Raw genomic sequence first — 27,628 nt, forward strand, 5'->3', positions numbered from 1 at the left:
AATTAAATGTCATTAAAAATTCAGTTTCTCCGTTATCCTAGTCACATTTTACTACGTGTTTAGTAGCCACACATGGACAGCACAGATACAGATGATTTCCAACATCATGTAAGTTCTACTGGACAGTACTGCTTCAACAACGGATAAAAGGCCTCTTTACCATCTAATGGCAGCCCACCTTTCAAGTCTCAACCTATTCTCACAGTCCTCGGCACACCCACAGGCAAAGCTTCAACCACAGACTGCATGCCTCTTCCAAAAGCTCCATTCCCACTCTTTCATACTGGAATAACCACCACCACCCCCAACTTCCTGGTCCACAGACATCCTACTTAATCTTATCAACCTTGAAAGCCCTGTCCAAATGCCACTCCCTCTATGAAGCATTCCCTAAATCCCCACCTTCCCCCAGCCCTAGCTGTGGTTCCCATAGTCCTTTGCATGCACTCCCATTAAAGGGACTCGTTACATTCCTTAAGACCCCTGGACAGCAAGGAGATCAAATCAGCTGATCCTAAAGGAAATCAGTCCTGAATATTCACTGGAAGGACTGATGCTGAAGCTCCAATACTTTGGCCACCTGATGCAAAGAGCTGGTTCATTGGAAAAGAACCTAATGCTGGGAAAAACTGAAGGCAGGAAGAGAAGGGGACGACAGAGGATAAGACGGTTGGATGGCATCACCAATTCAATGGACGTGAGTTGGAGCAAACTCTGGGAGATAGCGAAGGACAGGGAAGCCTAGCATGCTGCAGTCCATGGGGTCGCAGAGTCAGATATGACTGAGCAACTGAACAACCATTACAGCACTGATCCCTTCATATTACAAATCAGTGTTTTTTATCTGTCTTTCTCACAAGATTATCATCTCCTTGAGGACAGAGAGCTGGCTACTCATTTGAGGGTTCCCAGTGCCTAGGAATAAAGATAGCCTCCTGCAAAGAACAAACGTTTCATTAAATGTTTGCTGGAATCTACCGAAAGGATTTACATAAGCAACTCATGGTGTTGATTTTAGACAACTGCTCACTTTGGTGTATAAAATAGGCTAAGAAAGAGGATAAGAATTTGAAAGTCTCATAGCTCACTATTCTACAAGAAGGAATGAGGTGGTTGCACTGTAACACCGTAGTTAGGAAAGAAGAGTGGAGTAGGGCTTCTGGACTGAGAACTAGGGCAGTAGATAAGTAAAGGTGGGGGGAAGGGATACACTATTGGAGGGTGTGGTGGGAAAAAACAAATCATGAGCTAGGGCCCCTGTCCAACTCAAAGTTTGAAGCATGGCAGAGGAAAGGTAAGAACCGCATCTCTACAGATTTGCGCCCAACCCATCAGCTGGATCACTTTATGGAAAAAGACATTTCTACTAAAACTTTAAATACTATAGTCAGATTTTTCCAGTTGAATCTAACCAACAAGAGAAAGAAACTCTGTATCTCCATCATAATTCAACTGAAAGAGACAAATGTCAAGGCCTTTTTGTTTGGAGACTCCACGGCATTTTTTATTCTTACAGATTCACAGAATCACATCTGAGTTGCAAGGATCTATAGGAGAATTAAGTCTAAGTTCCTATAATCACAGAAGGGAATTAAATTGATGAACTTATCTGGGCCAGGATGGCAGGAAATAATTGTTCCAGTGCAGAGCTGGAACCAGAGAAAGCAAGCTGCCATATATTATCTGATATGAAATGCATGTTTTAAAAAAAGAGATTGTATTATGAAAAAGAATTTATCTGTATATCAACATATGCATGTTTATATACACATATGTATATATACATGTGTACACATAAATGTACATACACGTGTATGTGTGTGTGTGCACATGTTTCTATACACATACATATGTGTGTGTTAGTCACTCAGTCTTGTCTGACTCTTTGTGACCCTATGAACTGTAGCCCACCAGGCCCCTCTGTCCATGGAATTCTCCAGGCAAGAATACTGGAGTGGGTGGCCATTTCCTTCTCCAGGGATCTTCCTGATCCAGGGACTTGGGACTCCTGCATTGCAGGCAGATTCTTCACTGTCTGAGCAACAAGGGAACTGAGATACACATACATATATACATAATTTAATCACTATGCTGTACACCAGAAACTAACACAACCTTGTAAACACACTTCAGTTAAAAAAAAAGATTGTATTTGATAGAGCCACGTCAAGAGAAAAAAAATGCAATGAGGTACCCATATCACTTTCAATATGGAAAAAGTACAGCGAGTCTTCCTCAATTCAGAGCTAGCTAGAAGCCACTTGTTGAAACAAGGACAGTGAGTACCTGAAGTATATCCTATACCAAGTGGTCTCTTTTTTTTTTCTTCACTGACTTCTGTAAGCCAAAAAAAAACCAACGAAAAACAAAAACTAAATTGACTAAATTGTGGGGGATTCAGAGTTAATTATTATAGAGTAACTTCCATTTCAAAGGTTAAAATTCACAAAACAATTCTCACCATAGATAATGAGAAAGAGAGTCTGTAAGATGAAGGCAGGAGTGTTAAGGGGAAAGGGTCAGAGGGAGAGACTACTCATTTCAGAAACTTCCCCTTCTCTGCGGGACCTGTAACAACCTAATAGCTGCCATCCAGTGTCAGCATCCATCCAAACGGAACAAAGTACAAAAGCCGCCCTGTCCCCCAAGTAAGTATCAGAAGTGCCAGAGAGATGATAAGCAAACAGCCTGTGATCCACAAACGGCAACTAGGGCATTACACTGAGGATCCCTCCCATGTCTTGTCTCCACCTCCTAGGCTTCCACGACCTGGGAAGGAACCTCCATTTTCCATCCGGTTAAAGAAATGGATCTGGTTCCCACCAGATGCCAATCACTGCTCTCCACTAGGGAGATGCAGTCCACAGGCCCAGGGAACCCAGTTCCAAAGCCTGCACTGTTCCTAAATCAACCCCATAGTAACGCTAATTACTCGTTATTGGGAACAGACTTTAGAGATACTTAGGTGCAGGTGTAAAGGAAAAGTAATAGTTTGTTCTATATTTTGCTCTCTCAATATCTATACTTCTTAGCTTGACCAGCCCTAAGGGCGATAACTTTTCTAATAAAGAAAACTTATTTCTCCTGCCAGTTTATGATTTTAACTGAGAAAAGAAAGAACCCCAAGAAAGCCTAGAACAGAAGAGTCCCAGCCCAAGAAAAAGGAATGTGCTGGGACAGAAAATGAGTTCTGTTCCTTTCACACGTTATTTCTAATATACATAAATATATTATTTGGGAAGAGCAGGTGATACTTCCACAGACAGATGAAACAACAAATTTTGGAAAAGCCACACAATGGAGTATTATTCACTGATAAAAAAGGAATGAAATACATGCTACAATGTGAATAATCCTTGAAAACTTTATGCTAAGGGAAAGAAGCCAGGTACAAAAGGTCATATATTGTAAGACTGCATTTACATGGAATATTCTGAATAGATAAATCTATAGACACAGAAAGTAGACTGATGTTTGCCAGGGGCTGCGGGGAGGCGAAACAGGGAGGAACTGCTCAATGACAGGGGGTTTTCTTCCCAGGTGATGAAAATGTCCTGGAACTAGACCGAAGCAGTGGTTGCTCAACACTGAGAATGTACTAAACATCACTGAACTGTTCACCTTAAAATGGTCAAATGGTTTTAAACAGTTTATGTTATATAAATTTTATCTCACTTTTTAAAAAATTAATGTTTTAAATAGAGGATACTAATGGGCATAACATGATGCTCATAAATTCCTAGGAAAAAGGATAAGTATTTTTGCTGACATTCTGCTTTTACTCTCGACCACACCAAGCTCAAGTGCTAATCTATACTATATAGACTCTGTCATCTTGCTCTGTGTGTGTCTGTGTGTGTAGGCCTTTCTGCAGAGACAGAGAAAATAGAAAGGTAAAGCCTTGCCAAATGCAAGGAAGGGAAGGAGGGTGATTCCCCCTATTGCACCCCACCCAACTTGGCACCAAGAGTAACGCTCCCATTAAGAGTTTCGAAATGCCAGCAGTGGCTGAAATCTGCACAAACCACCTAGCAAGAAAAGCTAGGGTGCTCCATTTGTTGCCCGTATTGGCATCAGCACCACCCTTTGCTCAAAACTCCGAGCTGGCCCAGGACAGCATCAGTCACTGGCTTCCCCAGGCCAGTCAGCCTAATAGTAAGAACTTGTTACAGCTCAGGTGTGCGCCGCTACTGAGGGGTCCCAGGCTACTTCATCCCACCTGCCTTCCGAGAGTCCTGCCTCCAACAGCACTTAAAATGGGGCAAGAGACCCCTAGAACATACCCCGATCCAGCTGGAAATAGGTATCCTCTCAGCCCCTCCGCCCTCTCAGGCCGGCTCAATAACCCACGTACCCCTACCCGCACCGACGGACACGCGGCACCGCTGCCTCGCAGACCTGCTCCACTGAAGGACATGAATGCGCACCCCACACACACACCCCCCGCTTGATACCACTATCCATTCACAATCATTCCCGGCCCACCTGACTGAACTGCCGCACCAAACGCCCCTCAACTCGCTTGGCATCATGCCTCTGCCACCTCCCTGATAGCAAAACCGTAACAGGTGTCCCTCGGCTAAACATCGACGCCCCCTCAGATCCTGTCCACTCAAGCATGGGTGACCGTCTCAGGAGCCCGCAACTCTTGGTAACAACGTTCCTTCAGGCCCTCTCCAGCCACGCCTCGACGACCCCGAGGCCCCCAGCCTGGCCCCTCAGGCCGCCACACGACCCTCCCCCTTACCTGCGGGGGTTCAGCCCTGGCTGACAGGGGGCTGGGCAGCGCCTGGAGGAGCAGGAGCGCCATGCCACCCAGGAGCCTTCCCCTCGCCATCCCCCTCCTGCTCCTGCTCCTCCGCCACGGCGCCGCCACCTCCCTCCTCCTCCTCCCTCTCCTCCTCTTCCCTGTTCTTCCTTCTTCCCTTCTTTTCCTGTTTCACTCTCCCCTCCCGTTTCCGGCTCCGCTCCACCCCGCCCCAGCCCAAACGCCCTCCCAGACACTGGGGTGGTTCTCCAGTTCCTACACTTCATTGGCCCTTACCCTTCGTCCATTGGTTAAAAAAGCTGTCGATCAAATCGAAGTTCCCCCTCCTTATGGAGACGGAAAACCGGAGAAATTCAGCCAATGGGAAGTAGGAGGAAGCCGGGCCATCTTGAGCGCTGGGAGCCGGTGTAAATGCGTCCGCTACGCAGAGAGTGGCGGAAGTAGCTCCGACGGGGGGGCGGGACCATCCAAAACGTGGGTTGAAAAGTCTAAGTCTGGTGTTTACCATCTTGAGTGTGGCGGAAGTACTAGATTTCCACGGTTTAGCAAAGAGAAGAGGTTTGGTAATTCTAACGGGTGTTGGAAAATCAGTACTTTTAGAAAGTAACCGGGCGCTCTCAAAGAAGAAGGCAACTGTAATCTAAAAATGTCTTGATGTCTTTTGTCTTTAAGCACAGCCCCAGTACCAGGGTCGGTCCCTCTCTTGGTCTCAAATTGCTCAAGCAGCTTCGGTCAATTTGAATTCCATGTCAGATAGTATCTTTACCTAAGGCACAGTGCTTTGTCAACCCAAGTTCTCGAGGGAGGAAATTCTATTGACTCTACCTCAGAAATAGCTCCACTGTTTCAACGTCTTCTCATTTTCTGGCTAAATACAGACGGGCTTCCTGCTGCCCTGCCAGTTGCTAATTCTTCCCTCTTGAATTCCTTTCACAAGTCAGAGCACGGGTGCTCTACTACCTAAAAGCAAATATCATTGTCTCAGGACTTCCTCTCTCAAAATACTTCAACTACCTACAGAATTTATCATCCAAACTTATCAGTATGGTCCTTTCTGTGTCATGGCCCCTGCATACTTCTTTATCTCACCTACTGCCACTACGATCTTTGCACGCTCTGCTCATTCCCCACAGTTAAGAGATCCTCAACATACTGTGCTAGACAGTACACTTAACTTCATTTACACATTGTGCTGTGCTTATTAGCGCAGTTGTGTCCCCCTCTTTGGGACCCCATGGACTGTAGCCCACCAGACTCCTCTGTCCATGGGGATTCTCCAGGCAAGAGTACTGGAGTGGGTTGCCATGCCTTCCTCCAGGGCATCTTCCCAACCTAGGGATCGAAGCCAGGTCTCCTGCGTTGCAGGTGGATTCTTTACCATCTGAGCCACCAGGGAAGCCCAAATACACATACAGTTTCCCCTTTATAAATTCTCAGGTCCCGCCCTCTTGTTTCTTCTGAATTCGCAAAACACCACACAGTGTATCTATAGTTTCTACCTGCCTGACCCTTCCCACTAAATTCATAGCTTTTTGTATGGCCGTACCATGCCTTGCTCATTTTTCTTTTTTAAAAAAGAAATCCCTACAACCATGTACAGGGCCCAACCATGAGCTCAATCAATATTGGGAAAATGAAGACTCGCAGCAGACAAGCCAGCTTCCCTTAACTGACAATTTCCTCTCAAAAGCCTGCCAAAGCATTTTAGAGCCTGGCCCAATCTAGCCCACAGCTGAGCCCAAGGGAGTTTGTTCTTGGTTTAAATGGTGGCAAGGTAGGAAACAGGTAAGTGAAGAAATTGGTTCTGTCTCTATGTTGATCCTACTTTCCCAAGTGCTGCAAAGAGTGACAAGTATTTTTTCCAATCTTAAATTTCTTAGAAATGCATCCATTCCACAATCAACTCCCTATAGGAGAAGAAAAGATCGAATAACAGGCAGGGGCCATATTATTCTCTTAGCGCAGAGTCTCAATACCGGCCTCAAGGAGTTTTAAGTCCTCCACATAAAAGTCAAGTTATCACAGGTGGCCAAAAAGCACACAAAAAGATGCCTGACATCACTAATTGTTAGAGGAGTGCAAATCAAAACTACAATGAGGTAGTCCCTCACACCAGTCAGAATGATCAAAAAAAAAAAAAAATCTACAAACAATAAATGCTGGAGAGGATGTGGAGAAATGGGAACCCTCCTACACTGTTGGTGGGAATGTAAATTTGTACAGCCATAATGGAGAACAACATGAAGTTTCCTTAAAAAACTAGAACAAAATAATGCCGTTTACAGCAACATGGATGGATCTAGAGATTGTCATATTCAGTGAAGTAAGTCAGACACAGAAAGACAAATACCATATGATATCACTTATAGTGGAATCTTAAAAAAAAAAACAAAAACGGGGGGGGGGTCCAAATGAACTTATTTACAAAACAGAAGTAGAGTCACAGATGCAGAAAACAAACTTATGATCAATAGGGAATATGCAGGGGAAGGGATAAATTGGGGGATTGGGACTGACATATACAAACTAGTATATATAAAACAGATAACTAATAAGGATCTACTGTATAGCAGAGGAAACTCGACTCAATACTCTGTAATGGCCTATATGGGAAAAGAACCTTAAAAAAGAGTAGATACATGTATAACTGATTGACTTTACTGGACACCTGAAACTAACACAACACAGTAAATCAACTATATTTCAACAAAATTTTAATTTAAAAAAAAGGCCAGACATCATTATCATTAGGCAACTCCAAAGGTTTCAATTTGACAAACAGAAAGGAGATTCTGTCCTTTCTCAACTTCCTTTTCTCTCTTTACCTGAGCTTGAACTGAGCTACAGGACAGGATAAACATGACACTCTGCCCAATCTGAACTAGAACTTCTCACGCTGAGGCATTTTAGTCACCCTCATCAACTCGTTCCACACCTTATGGGAGCCAACTCAAAGAAATCAAGAGGCTTTACAAGATCAAACTAAGATGCAGTTTGAGTGAACTTTTTAATCTGCCTCTGAACGGCAGTCACTCTCTACTCCAGACTTTTCCAAGAGTAATCTTCTATGAAGAGAAGAGGAATGCCAGGAGGCTTAAGGAGCTGGAAAAAGTAAGAAGGTTGTGGATTCTTGAAAGAACCTCAGTTCAGAATTGCTGCCGAGTTCCAGCCAGCTCTGGTAATGTTTTTCCTATTTGCCTTTGCAACTGAGCAAAGCTGAAGGCAGATCTCCTGTCTCAAGAAAGCCAGCTCCAAAGACACAGGCTTTTCTGCTCAGATATCAGCCAAAATTAAGTTGCACATGTTACAGAATAGCTGAACTTTGAAAATACTGAGTGAAAGAAGTCAGACACAGAAGACCACATACTGTGTGAGTCCATCTATATGAAATGTCCAGAATAGGTTAATCCATAGTGACAAAATATAGACGAGAGGTTGCCAGGGGCTGGGGGACAAAGGTATAATGAATGAATGACTACTAATGAGTACAGAGTTTCTTTCAGGAATAACGAAAATATTCTGGAATTAGAGAATAATGACAGTTGCATGACATTGTGAGTATGCTAAAAACCACTGAACTGTATGCTTTCAAAGGATGTATTTCATGTTTTGTGAATTGTATTTTAATTTTTTTTAATGGGGGAAAAAAATCAAACTGCTGTCAGTACTTTGACCTCAAGGAGGCCCTTTCTCTTCAGAGCAGTGGTCCTTCAAAGTGGTCCGCAAACCAACAGCATCAGCATCACAATTACCAGAAACACAAATCCACAGGCTCCATCCCAGCCCCACAGAATTAGAAATTCTAGGGAGGGGGCCCTATAATCCATGTTTTGAGAAGCCCTCCAGGTGAATCTCAGGCATGTTTCTTAGGAACCATTACTCCAGAGTAAAGGACACTGTGTAGAGGGCCAAATAGTAAATATTTTAGGTCTGTATGCCACCCCCATAGGGTCTCACACATCCTTCTTTTTTCACAACCTTTAAAAAATTTAAAAGCCATTCTTAGTTCCCAGGAACATAAAAACAGGCAGACCTAGACCCTCAAGCCATGGTTTGCCAGCTCTCGCCCTCGAGCAACACATCCAGTCCAGGGGAACACTCTAGAGCCTCCAGTAAAGACAGGTAGATTTTTCCTTCATAATAAGGAAGACAAACAATGGCCTCTGGGCACCAGACAGGTTCCCCTTAGAGTTGTGATACCCATGCCAAGGCCAAACTAAGAACAGATCTTGCTTTCCATCTAGGTTTTATTAACTCAGTGTACAGACAGTTCATTGTGCTGTTTCAAGAAATGTATTCAATTCACAGTGATATCCTTTGAACAGTCAGTGAATTCTACTAGACAAAACTCATAAAGACACTGGCCCCAGGTCGGCTACAGCAGCCCCTCTCCCTCAAGGGCTTGCAAAATAACCTAGAGCAGCCTGGCGGGAAGGGCGAGTGGCTGCACTCCTTTAAGTCTCTTTGGTCCTGGTTGGTTTCCTCTCAGAGGCGTCCAAATAAAACTTCCCTTTCCTATTCAGTCCACACCACTCTTTCTTTGGTGTTTAACCCAACGGGCTGAGGAAGGGAGGCAGCCAGGAAATTATACCCACTGAAACATGCAGTTAATGCTTACCTATGTCCTTTTTACTCACAGTCAGTGGTTTTATCTTTCAGACACAGAGAAGCAGAATCAGATATGATTTTAGGAGAACAAAGCCAGTGTCAACAGACAGGGTTTGAAGCACCATGAAACTCTGCTGCCTCACTATGTCCTGTTTTTTGGCGGGGGGGGGGAGGGGGGGGCGTTGCACTAAGAACTCCTGGGTGCCTGATAAAACTCTCAAGTTTAGCAAGACTCCCAAAAAAGCTTTCTGCCCAGAGGGCCCTGGGGAGGAGAGTGGGCAAGAGCAAAGAGGAGGTCCAAGGTGAGCCAGCTTCTCCCCTCCCTCTTCCTGAGGGAGCCAGAACCACACCCCTTCCCAGCGGGAAGGGTGCCCTTGACTGAGAACAGTTGAGGAGAAAGAGAAAGGGGGCCCTTCCTCAACCCCAGCTGGAACCAGAATCCCAGGTTTCCTAATTTTTCCAAACGGTTTACTTGAGTGTCACCCTCAGGACCTAGCTCCTTCTCCCTGAGGGGGGTCTCAGCTCCTGGTCTCCAGGAGATGGGGGTTCAGGGAGAGCAGATAGAAGCCTTGGCCTCTCTCCGCTTGGTCGCTTTTATCCCCTAGAGTCCAATAAACCCAGGTACCCGGGTAGAAGCATGAGGCATCCTCCCACTGCCACCCTCGCCCCCCAAATCCACGCTGGCCTGTAGGCCCTGTCCACAAAGAGGAATGAGGCACACGAATCCACAGCGGTTGAGGAGGAGCTGGTGTATGGACTGGTCCATGCTGGGGTGAGGCCTTCAGAGGCCCTTATTGAAGTAGACATAAGGCACAGGTTCTCTGTACTTGGCCTTGATGGTGTCCTGGAGCTCGGGTTCCAGATAGGAAACTGGCAATTCACTGAGAAGAGAGAAGGGCATTATGAGCCTGCTACCTGGATAAGCAGCAGATTACCCTGAGATAAAATCCAACATAGTTGCCACCTCTAAGAAGCCCTTGCCCATTTTTCCATCAGAATTACGAATGACTTCTATATAGCACAGTATGTTGCTTTTTCCTTTTTACTTCTGTTGAGCTCTGACTTCATTCTCCCTGGTGGCAAACATCTACCTTCTCCAAGATTACAAGCACAGTGATTGGAACACAGGAGACATGTAGGTGACTACTGAGCTGGGAGTACTAGGAGAAGGGAGATGGGCATCTTCTCTGTATCCATTCAGGCTATGTCTGGTCTCCTGGAGTCAGTCCTCTTTGCTACCCACCCCCCTCCAGGCCCCGACACCCGTCTAATGCTTCCCTTTCCCATCATCTCTTCTCACCCACCCCCTGCACCCTTCCCAGGACACGCAAGGGAAGCGGAGAGGTCCAAGGCATCCACCCTCCAGCAAACATCAGCCAGAGTGAGTACCTACCCTCTTGTTTGATTTCAAAGACCAGATCCAGCCAGGGGAGATGGGTCTAACAACTCAGCCAGCAGGGACAGGAAGTCTCTTACTGTTCCCCTACCATCTTTCCAAGGCAGCCTGTGCTCCACTAGGAGTGAGCAACATCCCTCTGCCCCTTGGAGCTTTGTTTTGGTTTCCCATTCACCTGGAGTCAAGAGGCCCAGAGTTTACACTGACAGAGTTCACACTTGTCCCCGGACAGATGCTGCCCTGCCTGCCCCTCCCTCTCCTTCAGGACAGTAGGCAGGTCAGGAAGAGCAAGGACAGGCAATTCAGTAAAAACAAGTGGGTAATGAACAGCTGATACCATTGCTGCGGGAACAGCCCACACGCCACTGGCACCATGAAGATGAGACTGGAAGAAAGGAGAAACCAAAGCATTAGGGGGTGTCTGGCACCTCACAGACTCATCCACACCCCGTGGCTGAGATTCCCCAAAGGATGGGGGAGCTGAACCCGAAGTTCCTCTCCCTCCAACTCTTCTTCTGGTCTCTAGGTGCCTGAAGACTTACTCCAGCACAGGATAAAACCAGCCCCCCTGCACCCCTCACCCCCATCCACCTGTTGTTCTAGCAGATGAAGAAAGGATTGGAGACCCCAGGGAGTATGAGCAGTGGGGCTCGTGACCATAGGTGCCCTCTGGTGTTCAGGGAAAGCAGGATGGGTGCGAACTCAGTGTCAGGCTCCTGTACTTGCTGAACCCCCAGACTGTTGGAGAACAGTGAGGGAAGAGCCTCTGGAACTTCATGGGGCACACAAGGAATTCTAGGAGCTTGCTAAAACACAATGCTAATTCAGTAGGTCCAGGAAAGGGCTTGAATCTTTATTCTCAAGTTTTCAGAAGATGTGGGCCCAGGACTATATTTTACAGAATCTGGGAATCTAATAGACGTGGGTTCAATCCCAGCTCTGCCAATTCTTAGCTGTGCAATCTGGGGCAAGCTCTATCTGAGCCAGTGGAGGGAGGGCAAGAATGCCTACTCGGCAGGGTTACTGTGAGGATTAAACAAGGTAACACATGGGACACATCCAGCCCATGGTAACCGCTCCCTCAGTGGCAAATCAATTTGCAGAAGATAGTCTGGCAGGGACTTCCCTGGTGGTTCAGTGGTAAAGAATCTGCCAGCCAATGTACGAGACACAGGTTCAATCCTTGATGGGAAGATTTCACATGCCTTGGAACAACCAAGCCCATGCACCTATGACTACTGAGCCTGTGCTCTAGAGCCCGGGAGTCGCAACTACTGAGCCCGCTCACCCTAGAGCCCGTGCTCCGTAACAAGAGGAGCCACCACCATGAGAAGCTCGTGCACTGCAACTAGAGAGTAGCCCCTGCTCACTGCAACTAGAGAAAAGCCTGCACAGAAAAAAAAAAGAAGAAGAAGAAGACAGTCTGGCATAATGTTAGACTTATTAAGGATCCAATCTCAGCTCCAGCAATTACCAACTAGAGATGCATGGGCAAGTCTCTTCATCTGGGAAAGGAGATGCTGACAGTATGTGTACCTCGAGGGCTCAGGGAATCAGGTGAAATTATAGACATGAAACATCAGCACAGTGGAGGCACACAGGAAACATCCAATACACATGAGCTTAGGTTGTGGTCACTAGCTCATGGCTTCACAAAGCACGATGAATGCTGGGACTTGTCCAGTCCAGGGCAGGCACCTAAGACTACTGCCGGGAGTCATGGTGCTTTCCTCCCATGCGAGACTGGGACAAGTGACGGGCCCAGGCTGTGTCATTTTTCACATCTCGCCGTATTCAGATGTATTGAGATATAACTGACACGTGCATGCTACGTCACTTCAGTCATGTCCAACTTTTTGTGATCCTATGGGCTGTAGCCCACCAGGCTCCTCTGTCCATGGGATTCTCTAGGCAAGAATACTGGAGTGGGTTGCCATGTCCTCCCCTCCAGGGGACCTTCCTGACCCAGGGAATGAACCCGTATCTCTTATGTCTCCTGCTTTGGCAGGCAGGTCCTTCACCACTAGTGCCACCTGGGAAGCCCAGATGACATGTAACACTGTGTAAGTTCACCACTGGTGTGAGCTGACCCCTCTGTCACCTCACATAATTCTTATTTCTCTTTTGTGGTGGGATGATCTTATCATTTTTGTCTCTTCTCTAAAACTACTGCAGACCTAAGGTTGGAGGGGAGACCCTGGGGATAGGAGGACACCCAAGGGTTCTGCTTTCCACCCTGGTGTGTGCACAGGGCCAGCCCAGTGCCCTTGGAAAGATGGGACAAGTCAGAGGGGCCACAGGTGTTGAAGCCTGGGTGCTTTTGAAGTCAGGTAAAGGAGTACATGTCTTCCCACATGGGTGACACAGGAAGACAGATCTTGGGTGCCCCACCACAAACACCAACTGACAAAACACATTACTCACAAGCACCCGGACAGCAGAACCTGCAATGGGGCGTGCATAACCCGGACTCTCTGTGCAGAAACAAGACAAAAGAGAGACCCACGTGGGACTTACATACTTCGAGGTGAACCCCACATCAGCAAGCCAGCTAGAAACCCACAGGCAGGAAACCCTGGCTCTGCAGCGGAGGTGGGAGTCTCCTTGCTCTTAGCAGACAAGCAGACAAGGCTGAGAATCGGGCAGCCAGGGTACTGGGAGGGGCCTTCCCGGAGTGCGGTGCAGGGATGGGAACGAGATGGAAGGGTGAGAGGGTCAAGGATCCCCAGCACAAGTGTGGTTGGGGCCCCTGGGCAGTGAAGGTGCAAAGGAGAGTCCACTCACCTGCATGAACCGCAGCTTCTCCAGTCTTTCCATGAGGACCGGCAGCAGAACTAGAAGAGGCAGGGAAAAGGCTGTGACACTTCCCCTTCTGAAGTCAGATCACAGACTGAGTGGTTCCCCCTCCTTACCCAGAAGTTCCAGAAAATACTTTTCAATGGCGAGAAGGATATATAGGCATGGCCACACCCACTTCTCCCCAAGTCCCAGAAGAAGGTGCTTCCCAGACTCCCCGACCTGCAGCCCTATAACCACAGGAGGACGGGTACCATGGGCCCAGAGCACCCTTCTCACAACCATCTTTGAAGCAAGTTTTGTATCCTGCTCTGTAACCTGCCCCTGCTGGAGGCAAAACCAGGGCAGGGAACTTATTTTCTCTACCACTGTCTCCCCAGCACATTGAAGGGACTTACGGAATATTTGTTAAATGAAAACAACTTTCTCCACCCAATCTCTGATTAATTGACATTCCAGGAATTACGGTGTGGCTCTCCAGTGGCTCTCGACACTCAAGCAAACCAGTTTGAGAAGAATGCCTGTAGAGGCTAGGGTCCCACCCCCCACCCCAAGTGTGGCTGAGGTCTCCATCACATGAGCCAGGGTCCCCCAGGATGGGAGGGCTTCCCCGCCTTACTCATGCCAGGGGCTGCCATGGTGATCCGAGAAATAACCACTTGAGTGATGCCTATGGCTGCAGCTCTCTGAGGACAGAAAAAAGTAAGTTGTCGGTCATGACTTTATGCGGAGTCCACAGGCTGCACCAGAGGGCTGGGCCAGGGTCAGAGTCACGGTCAAGTCTGAGCAGGTAAAGGGGAAGGGATGGACCTGTCAGGGGTTAAGTGACCATACCTGACCATCTCCCACCCAGCCACGTTCTATGGCTTCAGGACCAGAAATAACATGAACAGAGATATGGAGGGAAAATCAATGAGGAAGGAGGATGGTGCCAGGGAAAAGGTTTTCAGCCCAGGCCTGCTCTGAGCGCTAAGAACAGGACAGGGTCTGAGAGGGAACTCCTCCTGCCACCCCCAGGGCAGACCTCTGCTCACCCGGGAATGACCGATCTCACTGTGGTTCCTGTCCTTCACACAGATTCCCTGGATGAGTTCCCTAAACACAGACAGGAGCTGCTGAGCACGGGAAAGGGGTGTGTTGGAAGCCTGCCAGCAATGTGACACACCAGGGAACCAGGGTCAGGGCATTCCAGTTCTAGGAAGCCACCTCCTGCAGCCTGGCCCTTGGAGCGGCCTTCCCCACTCCAGAGAGTGATACTGCAGATATCTAGAGGAGAGGCTCAGAGAGCGAGTGCCAGGTCCCGGCTGCCTAGGCTGGATCTGGAAGCTGCAGAGCAAGTGTATGCTTCTGAGCAAGTTCCCTAGTCCTTCTAAAGACACAGTTACCCTCATCTGCAAAATGGAGATAATCATGGCGCCCACTTCATAGGACTCAGTGAGGACTAAACAGGATGATGCCTGCCAAGTGCCGGGTCCAATGCCTGACTCCGTGACCCACCCACAAACAGGAGCCGCTCTGGCTGTTATATTCACGCCAGCACTCCATCTAAGACCAGGTGGGTGGTGGGGACTCATTCACTCGTTGGAAGGAGCAACTGGATGGGGGAGGGGAAGAAGAGTGGATTAGAGTGTATGCATGGCTCTTCCGTGGTGTGCTCTTTCTGCAAGGGTGATTGTGATCACTTTCCATTGACTACTAGTCCTAAGAAAATGTGCCTTATGACATCGGTGATGACCAGGAAGGCATCGATGGCAACTGTGGCAACAGTAGCTAATGCTTAATATTACATTCCAGGCGCTATTTTGAGCGCTTTACATCTACTACATCATTAAATTTTGTAACAGAGGAATATCTATGCTTTCTCTAGTCAAGGAACAAGAGCTGTGAGACACAGTGGGTTTCTCCTTTCCCCTTTCCTGCTGTGAAGCTTAGAGCCTGGCAGCTGGAAAACATCTATCTACCCCTCTAGCTTCCCTCAGAGCCTCTTGGTTCTGCTTTATCTTTGGATACCTCGCTCTGCTGTGTTTCATTCTGTGAGCCATCCCCAGGGCTCTGGAAGTAGGCCAAGTTCACGACTTAAATACAGTTGTAGTTGAAAGGACGTGAGCTGGTGCCAAACCCCGCAGGTCCATGCTAAACCACCAAATCCATCCAGAGCATGACTCCCACAGCACTCATCACAGACGAAACCCAGGTCACCCGCCACTCCTGCAGCCATCACTGTTGGAGCCACCAGTCCTCGGAGAGCCTTTGAAAGTGCAGCCCTCCCCACCCCCACCTCAGCCACCAAAGCCACCCACTGCCTTCATCTCCTGCCCTTTCCCTGCTGACCTTGCGATTTATAGGGAGGAAAAGGGATCCCTGTACTCACTGCTGGCGCATCATGGGGATGTTGACACAGTTAGCTGCAGCCACGGCGGCAAAGGGCACCCAGCGGCCCACCAGGGGCGGAGCTCTCTGTGGGGGAAGAGGACAAGGGGAGTAGGTCAGCTCCCTGGAAGATGGGGGTGGAAGGGGCTATAGGACGATAAAATAAGAAATCAGACCTCACTACTCCCACATATCCTGACACCCAGTCAGGGGACCCAAATTCCTGCAAAGGCCCAAGAAAAACCAACGTGGGACAGCCCTGCTGAACTTCCCACTACTTAGCTAGGCTCTGACCCAAACCCAACTTTTCCAGTCTGGGAAACCACCCATAGCTGGAAAAAAAAAGTTTTCCTAGGACTTTGCTGCCCCCTTGTGACCACCATGTCCATAGCAGCCCCAGACCGTACCTTTGTCAACATGTTCATGCCCACAGCAGTGGCCACCGCGGTGGTTGTGGCTGTGATGTAGGAAACAGCCATCTGCCTAGTGGAGGAGAGAGATGTCTGGGAGTGGGGACTCCAGGTGGCTGAGGGCAGGACCAAAGCTTGAGCAATAAAGGCTGGAAATGTGGCTTCATGCCTGAAAACCTCGGCTTCAGCTTGGGATCTCCCTCCAACTCACTCAGATGCCCCTTTCAGTACGTTAAACACACCATGTGCCTGCCTGCTCAGAACCTCTGAATGCTGCCACTCCCTCTCCTGGGAATCTTTCCCCGGGCTCTTGCGTGGCTAAATCCTTACCTTTCAAAACTCAGCTGAAATGTCAGCTCTGCAGAAAGTACTTCCCTGACCGGCCTATCTGTACAGACGCCCTTCTGCTATTCTCCAGCTTGTCATCTGTGTTATTTCGTTAATGGCAGCTATCACAGACTGAAATCATTATGCCTATTTTCCTAAAAAGACCTTAAACTCCAGAGACCACACATGTCTTACTCAAACGTATCCCCCGCCCCTAGAACCCTGTCCAACACCTAATACACACTCTAGACATATTTGTAGCATGAATGAATGAGTGAATGTTGAATTCATCTAGGAAGAGGATACTCTCCTAGTCCGCCTAATACTTCCAGACCCTGAAAAGAGAGACCTGGTCACTCACCCAGGGCAGGCCCCACCCAGGGAGGACAGACAGCCCCGGAATCCCTTAAGAAGGGCTGTTCCCCTCAAGGTAAGAAGACAGCTCCAGGCCCACAAAGACAGCCAGGGGTTCAGGTCTCCTACCTGACTGATGTGGGGGAAGCTGCATTCCTGTTGGTGTAGTTGACTAAGGCATTGAAGGACTGGTTCACCCATTGCCAGAAGATCACTGCCGGCATCGTCCTACCAGGAGAGATGCCGGGAGAGGCAGAGAAGAGGATGGGAGGAAGGCTTGGGGACATCAATCAAACCTGCCACTCCCCAGGCCATTCCCATGCTGTTTCCTGTACCTGCTCTTCTGCACAGGCTGCCCCTCTGCCTAGAACATCCACACCCCCAGCCTCTTGGTATACAGCTGAATCCTGCTCTCTCCCACTCTCTTATTTCTTGGAACCTTCCTGACCCTTCCCCTGTCCTTCCTGAGACACAGTTAGTCATTCTATGATGTCTGCTCCCACCACCCCATATTCTGCCCCCAGCCTACCACTTGGCAAGCTAGACTGTAACTGTTTCCTTCTTGGTCTCAACAAAACTGGGTGCTCCTTGAGGTGTGGGCTTCTCTGGTGGCTCAGACAGTAAAGAATCTGCCTGCAATGTGGGAGACCCAGGTTAGACCCCTGGGTCAGGAAGATCCCCTGGAAGAGAGCATGGCAACCCACTCCAGTATTCTTGCCTGGAGAATTCTATGGACAGAGTGGCCTGGTGAGCTACACTCCATGGGGTCACAAAGAGTTGGACACAACTGAGAGACTAACACTTTTACTTTCTACCTGGCCCAAGATCTGGCTCAACAATTGGCTAACCAAATGTGTTAGAGAGGGAGGAGGGGGAGGGAAAAGAGGAAAGGGAACAGAGAAAGTTTTCTCTCTCCAACTGGACTGAAAGTGTCTTCCCAGTTTTTAATTTTTTGGATGTTATAAAAATACACTAAATTCATTGTTGAGTAAGTACTTTTTAAAGGAGTAGAAGAGCTCAGTCATCGAGTCCTAGAGAGAACTGCCTCAGTTCATATAGCCAGGCACCACTATTTCCTGGCTAGTGCACTTGGATAACCTCTCTAGAACTGCAGTTCTTCATCTGTAAAATGAAGATGAAAACCGTACCTCTCTATAAGGCTGCTGGGATTAAATGTGGTGATATATGCGAACAACTGAACACAGTGTCTGGTATCTGATAAGGAATCAATAAAGACGGCTATTACTATTATCCTACTATGGCTCCCTCCCTAGCAGGTCTAAGTGGTGCCCCTGGCGCTGCCTTGCTCCCCAGTCACACCTGTAGAACTGGAGCATGAAGCCCGTGATGATCATGCCGCCGGGGACCTGGAAGGACATCCGCCCAATGACGTTCATCTTGTCCCCAGTGTCAGGGTGGAAGGCCGAGTCGTATAGCTTCTTAGCGTAGAGCAGCTGCTCCACCTGGGTGCCCGGGGGTACAGTCCCCATCCTGTCACCCAAAGCCAACAGGCAGGTTACCTCCCAACCTCCGCCCTGAGTCATCCTGCTCTTGGCTCCCCCGCCTCCCTGAGCTCTCTGCCTATCCCCTCATCTTCCATTTCCACCTCTCCCCTAGGGCACCCACTGATGCTGCCCCAGTGCACCCGGCCCGTCCCCCAGCCACTCACCTGCTCTGCTCCACCATCACTTTGGCCCAGTCCAGCTCCCGCTCTGGTACCAGGACTGTGCGGGGGTCCGTGATATGGAAGAAGTGCTTCACCCGCCCCAGAAAAGTGCACTGGTCCCAACGGGGGGCATCGATGTTAAAGTCAGACAGGTCAGCCTGCATCCTGCCCACACACAAAATTGTAAACTTCAGAACAGGAAAAACGAGGATCGTCCCCCGAATCAAAACCTTCCCCAGAGGCTCTGAGCACCTCCCACTATAGGAGATGGACAGCTCACCCCAGCTGCTAGCATCATCCCACTCAGGTCAGGAAGAGCCCAGTGAACAGTCACCCATCTGGGCTACTGGGCACCAAATGTTTCCTGAGTGCCTGCCAGTGGCCAGCCCATGGCAAGATCATGCTGGGGGCAAGACAGGGGAAAGGGACAACACAGGGTCTGTCCTTGGGGAGTTGAGTCTGACTGGGGAACAAGAGCACACCTGTGGAACAGCAGATAACATGGACAGCTACGGTAAGCACAAGATGAGAGGAAGCTGAGTTGGGGCAGGGTCACAAAAATCAAGGGGGGCTTCCCAGAAGAAGTGGAATGTGGGTGAAGCCCCAGAAGGTAAGAGAGATCTATCTGCAGGAGAAGAGGCATGGGGTCACGTCGAAAGTAGAAACAGTCACAGATAAAGACGGAAATGGGATCTTCCCTGGTGGTCCAGTGACTAAGACTCCTGTGCTCCCAGGGCAGGGAGCCCGTATTTGTTTCCTGGTCAGGAACTGGATCCCACATGCCACTAAGAGTTTGTATTTCACAATGAAAACTCCTGAAAGCCACAACTAAAGATCCCACATGGTGCAACTAAAGATCCACATGCCACAATGAAGACTCAGTACAGCTGAATAAATAAATAAATACATATTTTGAAAAAGTGAATGGGAGTTTCCCTGGTGGTCCAGTGGTTAAAAGTCCGCCTGCCAATGCAGAGGATACAGGTTCGATCCCTGCCGGGAAGACTCCATACACTGTGGGGCAACTAAGCCCATGCGCTGTTAACTACTGAGCCTGCATGCCTTAGAGCCCGTGCTCCACAATGGCATGGCAGTAAAAAGTCAATGCACTACAACTAGAGAGTAGCCCCTGCTTGTCACAACCAGAGAAAGCCTGTACACAGCAACAAAGACCCAGTGCAGCCAAAAATAAAAAATACATCCTTACTTAAAAAAAAAATGAAGGAATGACAACAATGCTATAATAGATGGGATGGAGAAGCTGGGAAGACTCTAAGGTACTTGGACTACCAGTGACATGGGACAGAATAATTTGAAAGTGGGCTTGGATTAGTTGTAAATATATACCGCAAACTTTAGGGCAGCCACTAAAAAAAATTTTCAAAAGACATATGATCTATATACCAAGAGAGGAGAAAACAATGAAGTCATGTAAAAAAGCTATGGCTTTTGAACTTCTGCCCGAAAGTTTCAGGAAGCCATTAACAAATTTTAGCAAGAGGGATAAGATTAGATGTGTAGTTAGAAAAACAGTCTAGGCAATTACATGGAAGTAAATAGGGTGTGGCAGGACCTCAGAGGATGCAGAGACCAGCTGGAAGGGAACCCCCAATAATCCAGGCAAGAAGAAATGGGCCTCAAGTAAACCCAGATGCACCAGAACTGGAAGGAAGACCAAAAGCAGAGAAGCTTTTAAAGTAGCCAAATCTGAGGATGTGCCAAGTGACTGGATATAGCAGGAATTCTATCAGAGCTCAACCACAGAAATAGAATCAATAGGAGATCTACCTACCTGTCTGTCTACCTACCTCTTAGAATTTCTAACCTCAGGTTGGAGGGCCCAGACCTTTTTTAAAGGGATTCCATCTGATTAAGTGAGGCCACCCAGGATAATCTCCCTTTAGATTAACTCAAAGCCAACCAATTAGGGACTTTAATTATATTTGCCAGATCTCTTCGCCACAGTATGTGAATCAGCGTTTGGTCTAATAATCAAAAGAAGGTGTGTGGATGTTACAAAGTGACTACTCCCTCAGCAGCCCCTCAAACTGGAAGCAGAGCAGAGAGGGAGTCCTGGTGAGTTCCTCTGGCCATCACAAATACCTAGAGTGATACCAGGGTTTCTGACTGGGACAGTAACATGCTAGAATACAGAAAAACCGGCTTTAAGGGAGAAAACAGTGAGTTAGACTTTCCTGTGTTGAGTTTCAAGACTTCCCCAAACGCAAGAGGCTGCAATCTGTCTCAGAAAGTGAAGTTGCTCAGTCATTTCCCACTCTGCGACCCCATGAACTGTAGCCTCCCCGTCCATGGGATCTTCCAGGCAAGAATACTGGAGTGGGTTGCCATTTCCTTCTCCAGAGATCTTCCCAACCCAGGTATTGAACCCATGTCTCCCGCATTGTAGGCAGACACTTGACTGTCTGAGCCACCAGGGAAGTCCTCAGGCTTCTTCTTTGCAAGTGCCGGTCCAGGATGCTCTTCCTCTCCCTCTTCACTAAATAATACCTGTTCATCTGTTTTTTTTTTTTTCCTTAAGAAATAATTTTGAGACTTAACTTCTATATCTTCTTCTACTATGTCATTTGTCTTTTTTCTCGGAAAAAAAAATCACCTGAGAATCTTCCATATATATGGAATTACAAGTTCACAGGCACACCTTGAGCAAGATTTAAAAAGCAGTTTTCTTCAAAGTTTGCTGAGGTGCTGCCCCCTTAAGGGCTGGCAGGCAGGAAACTGGATGCGCTGGAATGCTGAGTCGGAGGGCTGATGAAACTCATCAGGAGGCCACTGAGATTCTGGGAAGCTGCCAGGTGGGGAGTCGTTGAAACTTGATAGGAGGCAAGCACCCAGGCACCGGGAAGGCTACCCCTTCCTCATCGGTTCTCCTCCAGCGCCCTCTACTGGTAGAGCTTAAAATCATATCAGAGGGCAAAGGAAGAAGATTTACAATGTCCAGGATCACAAGACGCGATGAAGAAGGGTAGATTTGGAGCTAAGGAGCAGTAAACTAACTGGCACTGATACACAACTTACTTTTTTTGCTTCACATCTTAGAGAATTCTCCATTTTATATATACAGCTCCATCTCACTCTTTTTAGTGATTATATACTGTTCCATGTGCCTTAATTTCATCCTTTGGTAGCTATTTGGATTATTCTCAGTTTTTCACTGCTGAGAGTATCTTTATACACATTACTTTGTGTATATGGCAACTATATCTTTTTTTTTTTGGCTGCACTATACATCATGTGGGATCTTAGCTCCCTGGTGTGCGTGCGTGCTAAGCTGCTTCAGTCATGTCCAACTCTTTGCAACCCCACGACCTGTAGGCCACCAGGCTCCTCTGTCTGTGGGATTCTCCAGGCAGGAATACTGAGTGGGTTGCCATGCCCTCCTCCAGGGAGTCTTCCCAACCCAGGGATCAAACCCGGTCTCTTATGTCTCCTGCACTGGCAGGCAGGTTCTTTACCACTAGCGCCACCTGGGAAACCCCTTAGTTCCCTCCCCGACCAGGGATCAAATCTGCACCCCCTGCATTGGAAGTGTAGTCTTAACCACTGGACCATCGGGGAAGTGCCACAATTATACCTTTAAGATAGATTTCTAGAACTGAAATTGCCGAATCAAAGGACGTACATGTTTTAAATGAAATCTTTTTTTTTCCAACAATAATTATGATATTTATTTAAAGAAATATATTTACAGCCCAAATAGTTCTACATTGTACATTTCAGGTTTAACCAACTTCATAAAAATACTTGAGAACAGCTGTATCCACAGATTTAGACCACTAAATTATTTCTTTGCCCATTCTTCTCTCTCTCTCCTTTCCCGAATAACCTCTTTCAGATATGGTTCAAGGTAGAATTTATCCTCCTCCTATTTTGTCCACTGCTCTTTAGGCAGGATCTGCTGCCTCATGCTGAGGTCCAGCGCTCTCTTAATGTGAAACACTCTGTCGTTATAAAGGTTCTCAGGAAGCCTTCTTATGGCTTCTTTTACATCGCCATTCTCTTATATTGTGTCATCTCGCATTAAGCCCAGTTTATTGAACCCGGCAGCGTTGTAATACCATTTTCGAATACCTTCCAGCCACCTGCTTGATGCTGAAACAGCTGGCCGGCCCGCCATGTTGACCTGACACCTAAATGAAATCTTTATAAATATAATTCAAATTGATTTTTCCACCAGTTGTATATGATAATGCTCCTTTAGTCAAACTTTTATCAAAATGGATAAATAAATCTTTTCTTTTTTTCCAATATGATGGGCAGAAACAATATTGTTATTTTTCATTGATATTTCTTTTTAAATTTTACTAAAAAAAATTTTTTTTGGCAGCACTGTACAACATGTGGGATCTTACTAGGAATTCCCTTACTCGGAATCGAACCTGGGCTTCCTGCAGTGGAAGTACAGAATCTAAACAAACCACTGGACCATCAGAGAAGCTCCTAAATTGTATTTTCTTGATTCTTAATGAAATTAAGCTTCTATTCATATGTTTTTGGCCATTTGTTTTTCTCATTCTGAAGACTTTAAGTTACAGAAGTAATTTTTGTAATAACTCAGTGCCAAAGTATATAAAGTGAAAATGATAGTGGTTAACATGTTTAAAAAAAAAAAAAAGCTAGCAGGACTTCCCTGGTGGTCCAGTTTAAGACTTCGTGCTTCCACTGCAGGGGGTGCGAGTTCGATCCTTGAGAACCAAGATCCCGCATGCCACGCAGTGTGGCCAAAAGAAAACAATTAAAAAATAAAAGCGATCTTCTTGAGTTATACAATCATGTAGATCCAAGGCACTCACAGATCTGAGCAAACAAAGCCAGGATTTCATATTAGAGAAAGGGAACATATTGTTGATGGAAGCCATAGACCTAATAAAGAATAAATGTTTTATATTATATAGTAGAATGAAAGGGAACTTCCACTCAAGACACTACCTCAGTAAAGACCCATGGGTTATTACAGCTGCAAGGGAAGTTACAGCAAAGTCACCTCAGAATAAATAGCAGCCTTAAAAGCAGGTGCATTAGCAAGTAATCTCAAGGACTCCCCTGCCCTCCCCCAAAAGTAGCCCTTTGCTCTGCAGAGATAGTCTGAATGACAAGCACCTACCCATCCTTCAGATCTTAGTTGAAACCTCCTTTGCTCAGAGAAGTCTCTGAAGGACCCCTTCCTCCCTCTCATGCACTGCTATGAGCTCCTGGCTCTGTACTTGTCCTTCAGAGCCACACCATGTGTGATACTCTGTGGTTTTACCTGAATTAATGTCCACCATCCCCCACTAGGGCATAAGCTCCTTGAAGCCAAGAGTTGTGTCCATGTTGCTCACCACTGTTGCCTCAATGCCTAGCATAGCAATTCAAGTGTTTGCTAAAGAAGAGGTCCAGTCGGTCAGCAATTGGATATTTAGGCTTAAAATCCAGCATGGAGATCAGGGTTAGAAGTAAAACAGTGAGGGAGCAACATGGAGGTGGTTTAAGATAAAGTTTTTCAAGGAGAAAATGCTGATTGGGAAGAGCAGTGATCCAAGGAAATACCCAGTAAGACCACTATATTTAAGAGGTAACCCATCAAAAATCTGAGAACAACTAGAGAGGGAGCAGGCAGAAGCAGCCAACAGATGAGGTAGAGCGAGAGCAGACATCAACTTTTAGACTGTTTGTTAAGGTCGCGGAGACATCCCCCTCTCACACCCTACCAGAGCCCAGGAGAAGCTCCAGGCTCTGCCCTCTACGGGCAGGCTGACGCGGCTCCTGCAGGGGGGCTGGTCCAAAGACCAAAGCCATTTCACCCAGTCCCAGCTGAAGCCAGAAGAGGGAAAGAGTTCCCTTTATTCTAGAGGAAGGAAAAACGGTGAGCCTTGGCTTATAGAGCCCCACACTTGCACCAGATCGAGACAGTCCCAATGCTATGCCTCCCCTTCAACACAAACACACACAACACACACACTTCTCAGCCATCCCTCTCCACTCTCAACTGAACAATCCAACATTGGAAAATCCTCTTTCTTTCACAGTGGAAGCACTTCTACCATGAAGGGGTAATCATTTGCTAAATCATGCAAGAATCTTTGCCTTCATTACCAAGGAACACCTTTGTCCTGTCTTACATAAAAGGAAAAAAAATCTAAATTCTATGTCTTAACATTTTTCCCATTCCATTGGCCCCCAAAGGGGACAGTCCTGTGATTCCTTCAGGGCAAACTCAAGCCCTTCGGTTACATAATCCCATAGTATCCTGTCCTCGTTTGCAGCACATGGGGCTTTTGTAATTGTCACTTTCTTGATGTTTATTAGTGTAAAATCTGCCTCCCCTGACAGACTGTAAGGTGCATGGTATAGTCCTCATCTGCCCTCTAAAATCACTTACTGGCTGCCTGGAATGCATTCTGACTTATTCTTGGGTTCTCCGGGCATCAAGGATGTCCCCCACACCTTTTCTTTTTTTGTCAAACTCAGAACCTGCCTTGGTTACAAAAGTAAGAACAGGCTTTCTTTCATGAAGCTGCAAACTGTCTACTCCTCCTATACTGAGTCCTACTGGTCACTGAGTTTTCAGCAGTTACGCTCCCTCTTCCTACACAAGCCATATCTAATACTTCCTAAAAAGGTGACTATGACATCCAGGGTTCCGCTACAGGGAATGGGGGAGAGGTGGAAATCAAATGGGTGACTGACCAATACTTCCCTTTCCTTCCAGGATTAGAGAATGTCACAGCTCAAAAACATTAGGGATCTAAGATCTCAGCTTACAGATGAAGAAACTGATGCCGAAGAGGTTCCCATGCATTGAGCTAGCGTGGTGAGTGTTTATGGCACACATGGTCCTGCATTGTGGCAGATACAAATGTGAGCAGGAAACAGATCTAGTCCTACTTATCCAAAAATCTGATAACAGCTAAGGCTGTATTTTCCCAAGGTTATAAGGCTTAGACAGGAATTCCTTGATGGTCCAGCGATTAGGACTCCACCCTTCACTGCCGAGGGCGCAGTGCAGAGTGGATGAAAAAAAAAGAGAGAGAGACCACAAAGTCACAAGGCTTAAAGTCACCTAGACGGGTCCTCTTATCCACTACAAGACTACAAAGTGCTTGTCTCAAGAAAGAGAGAAAAAGAGGGAAGAAGGGAAAATATTTTAAAAATTATATAACCTACTACCTCTCCTTAAGCAATGCTCATCCTTCCAGGGAGAGCTGATTTTCTCAAGCAGACAGTATCAGAGTTTGGGAAACGGGCTTTCCAAACTCTTCTAGAGTATCCTTTTGCAAGGGTGGGGGAAGCACTCAAGATCTCCTATTTGAATCCCCTACTAGGGGAAAAAACAAAACATCATCGCTGGTACTCCCATCAGAGGAAGATCAAGGCAGTCAAAGACTCAAGCAGTTCAAACACAAAGTCCACTGAGATGTCAAGGGCTGGTGTCAAGGCTACCTAGCTCAAGTTGGAGAATGAGACTAATAATTAAACCAGCAGGCCCTGGTAGTATATGCCTATGTACAATCAAATGACTCCCTGGCAGCCATGATGTTAGACTCCAGGCAATTTCGGAAGAGAATTGCTTTGCCTTTTCCACAGAAGAACCAGCAGGCTAGAGATAGGTGGAAACTTGACTTGAATGCATAAAATGTTAAGAACCATTCAGGAAAAATCTGCCTTCATTCCAACAATCTTAACTAGGCTGAAAACCTGATGGTCTTAAAAGCAGCAAAGCCCAAAACCTGGAGGAAACTATTAACAATAGCTAAGCCCAGGGACTTTCCAGGCATTCCAGTGGTTAAGACTCTGCTTCCACTGCAAGGGCACAGGTTCGATCCCTGGTTGGGGAGCAAAGATCCCCACATGCCACGCATGGAGAGGCCAAAAATAATAATTCCTCAAGAGTCAGAAAGTACTGGATTCAAGTCTCCACTCTCAACCCTTAAAATAACCAATTTCTAGGGCTGTGAGAATGAAATGAAATCTTGTATGAAAAGCATCTCACTAGGAAAAGCAGATTTAGCCCCCTGCTGTGTCTCCAGAGTCTAGACTAGGACCTGGCACAAATATGGTAACTCTTCTTCCTGTCCTCTGCACGGGGGAGGGGTGGAAATAGCACCCAGAATCTCTCTCACTCTTTCTTGCCTAGAAGTGGAGGCCCATTTTTGCCTCCTTCAGGGCTGCAGACGGAGCACCGACCTTGCCAGCTTAGTTCAGCAAAACCATCCATCCCAAACGCCTTTCATCCCCGCAAGCGATCAGCTCATCCTAGCCCTCACAGCCAGTCCTCAGGCAGCTTCTTGCCCTTCTGTAGGCAGCCTCCCACCACCAGGGGTCCTCCAGCCCGGATTCTAACACAGATGTGTGGAGACGGGTGCGCAACCCATGACGCCCCCGCTCCTCAGCCTGGCACACGAAGGTTCTGGAGGCCACAAAGAGGTCCACAGGTAGCTCTTTCTCTTGCCACGTGGCTTTGGCAGGTAGAAGCCCAGCCCGCGCTGCAGCCTCGCCCGGGCAAAGTCAGGACAGAAATGCAAACTCCCTCCCGGGATGTGGGGAATAAAACTTGGCACAAGTAGATGTTGCAGGAGGCCTCCTCTCAAGATCCTTACCTGGTTCTGGGAGAAACGCACTGACACAGCTGCTACCAGAAGCAGCCCGCTTTGGCAGCCAGGCCAGGATGCACTTCTGGCCTCCGCCCGGGAACCGCCCCCACGCCCTCCCTCTGGACCAATCACAAGCCGGGTGGCCCCCGCCAGCCACGTGGGCGAGGTTTCACCATTCCCCAGGTCTCTGCAGCCTGCCGCCGTCTCCGGCCGCTCCAGCAGCCGGCCGCTCCTGCGCAGTGGGAGGACACATTGGCGCGCTTGCGCACATTGGGGAAAGCGGCGCTGGACCCCGCCCCGTCCTGCTGCTTTGCTCCTCCGCCGTGCGTACGGGGAACGTCG

General features: G+C 47.5%; 2 protein-coding genes and 1 pseudogene across 6 annotated transcripts in view; all 3 read right to left on the reverse strand.

Annotated features, from left to right (window-relative positions):
* The window catches only part of WBP1L (WW domain binding protein 1 like), a 62,945-nt gene extending 57,985 nt beyond the window's left edge, over nucleotides 1-4,960 (reverse strand). The window contains exon 1 of one of the 2 annotated variants that reach the window (XM_081544964.1): nucleotides 4,748-4,960. In XM_081544964.1, coding sequence (XP_081401090.1) covers nucleotides 4,748-4,837 — 90 coding nt within the window. In that variant the 5' untranslated portion in view covers nucleotides 4,838-4,960. Of the gene's footprint in view, nucleotides 1-4,735 lie in introns of both variants that reach the window. The other variant, XM_081544974.1, reaches the window with a different exon arrangement.
* Nucleotides 4,961-8,997: 4,037 nt separating this feature from the next.
* SFXN2 (sideroflexin 2) lies at nucleotides 8,998-27,377 on the reverse strand. 4 transcript variants are annotated; one of them, XM_081544996.1, is made up of 13 exons: nucleotides 27,293-27,377; nucleotides 18,699-18,860; nucleotides 18,350-18,492; nucleotides 17,159-17,257; nucleotides 16,346-16,421; nucleotides 15,940-16,025; nucleotides 14,603-14,663; nucleotides 14,188-14,254; nucleotides 13,557-13,606; nucleotides 13,197-13,246; nucleotides 12,061-12,159; nucleotides 11,110-11,157; nucleotides 8,998-10,257 (listed from the first exon to the last, which is right to left on the reverse strand). In XM_081544996.1, exons 3-13 carry the CDS (start codon nucleotides 18,424-18,426, stop codon nucleotides 10,158-10,160), a joined length of 813 nt encoding a protein of 270 aa, XP_081401122.1. In that variant the 5' UTR covers nucleotides 18,427-18,492; nucleotides 18,699-18,860; nucleotides 27,293-27,377; the 3' UTR covers nucleotides 8,998-10,157. The 4 variants fall into 4 exon arrangements, with proteins under 4 accessions (XP_081401122.1, XP_081401113.1, XP_081401114.1 ...); XM_081544987.1 differs by having other exon boundaries at nucleotides 18,350-18,520; XM_081544988.1 differs by lacking the exon at nucleotides 12,061-12,159 and having other exon boundaries at nucleotides 18,350-18,520.
* On the reverse strand, nucleotides 22,353-22,835 carry LOC145527305 (cytochrome b-c1 complex subunit 7 pseudogene; annotated as a pseudogene).
* Nucleotides 27,378-27,628: the final 251 nt, after the last annotated feature.

This window comes from Giraffa tippelskirchi, chromosome 2 (genome assembly GCF_054371585.1).
Source record: "Giraffa tippelskirchi isolate mGirTip1 chromosome 2, T2T-mGirTip1v1.2.pri, whole genome shotgun sequence".
Taxonomy (NCBI): Eukaryota; Metazoa; Chordata; class Mammalia; order Artiodactyla; family Giraffidae; genus Giraffa; species Giraffa tippelskirchi.

What these genes read in the sequence shown, in the direction of transcription:
- SFXN2 (XM_081544987.1), bottom strand. Translation starts at nt 18,859, where the DNA reads ATGCAGGCTGACCTGTCTGACTTTAACATCGATGCCCCCCGTTGGGAC. An exon ending in GTGATGGTGGAGCAGAGCAG is followed by an intron (nt 18,521 to 18,698) that starts GTGAGTGGCTGG and finishes TTTGGGTGACAG; the next exon opens with GATGGGGACTGTACCCCCGG. An exon ending in TACGGAGCACGGGCTCTAGG is followed by an intron (nt 11,158 to 12,060) that starts GTGAGCGGGCTC and finishes CCTTTCTTCCAG; the next exon opens with TCTCATCTTCATGGTGCCAG.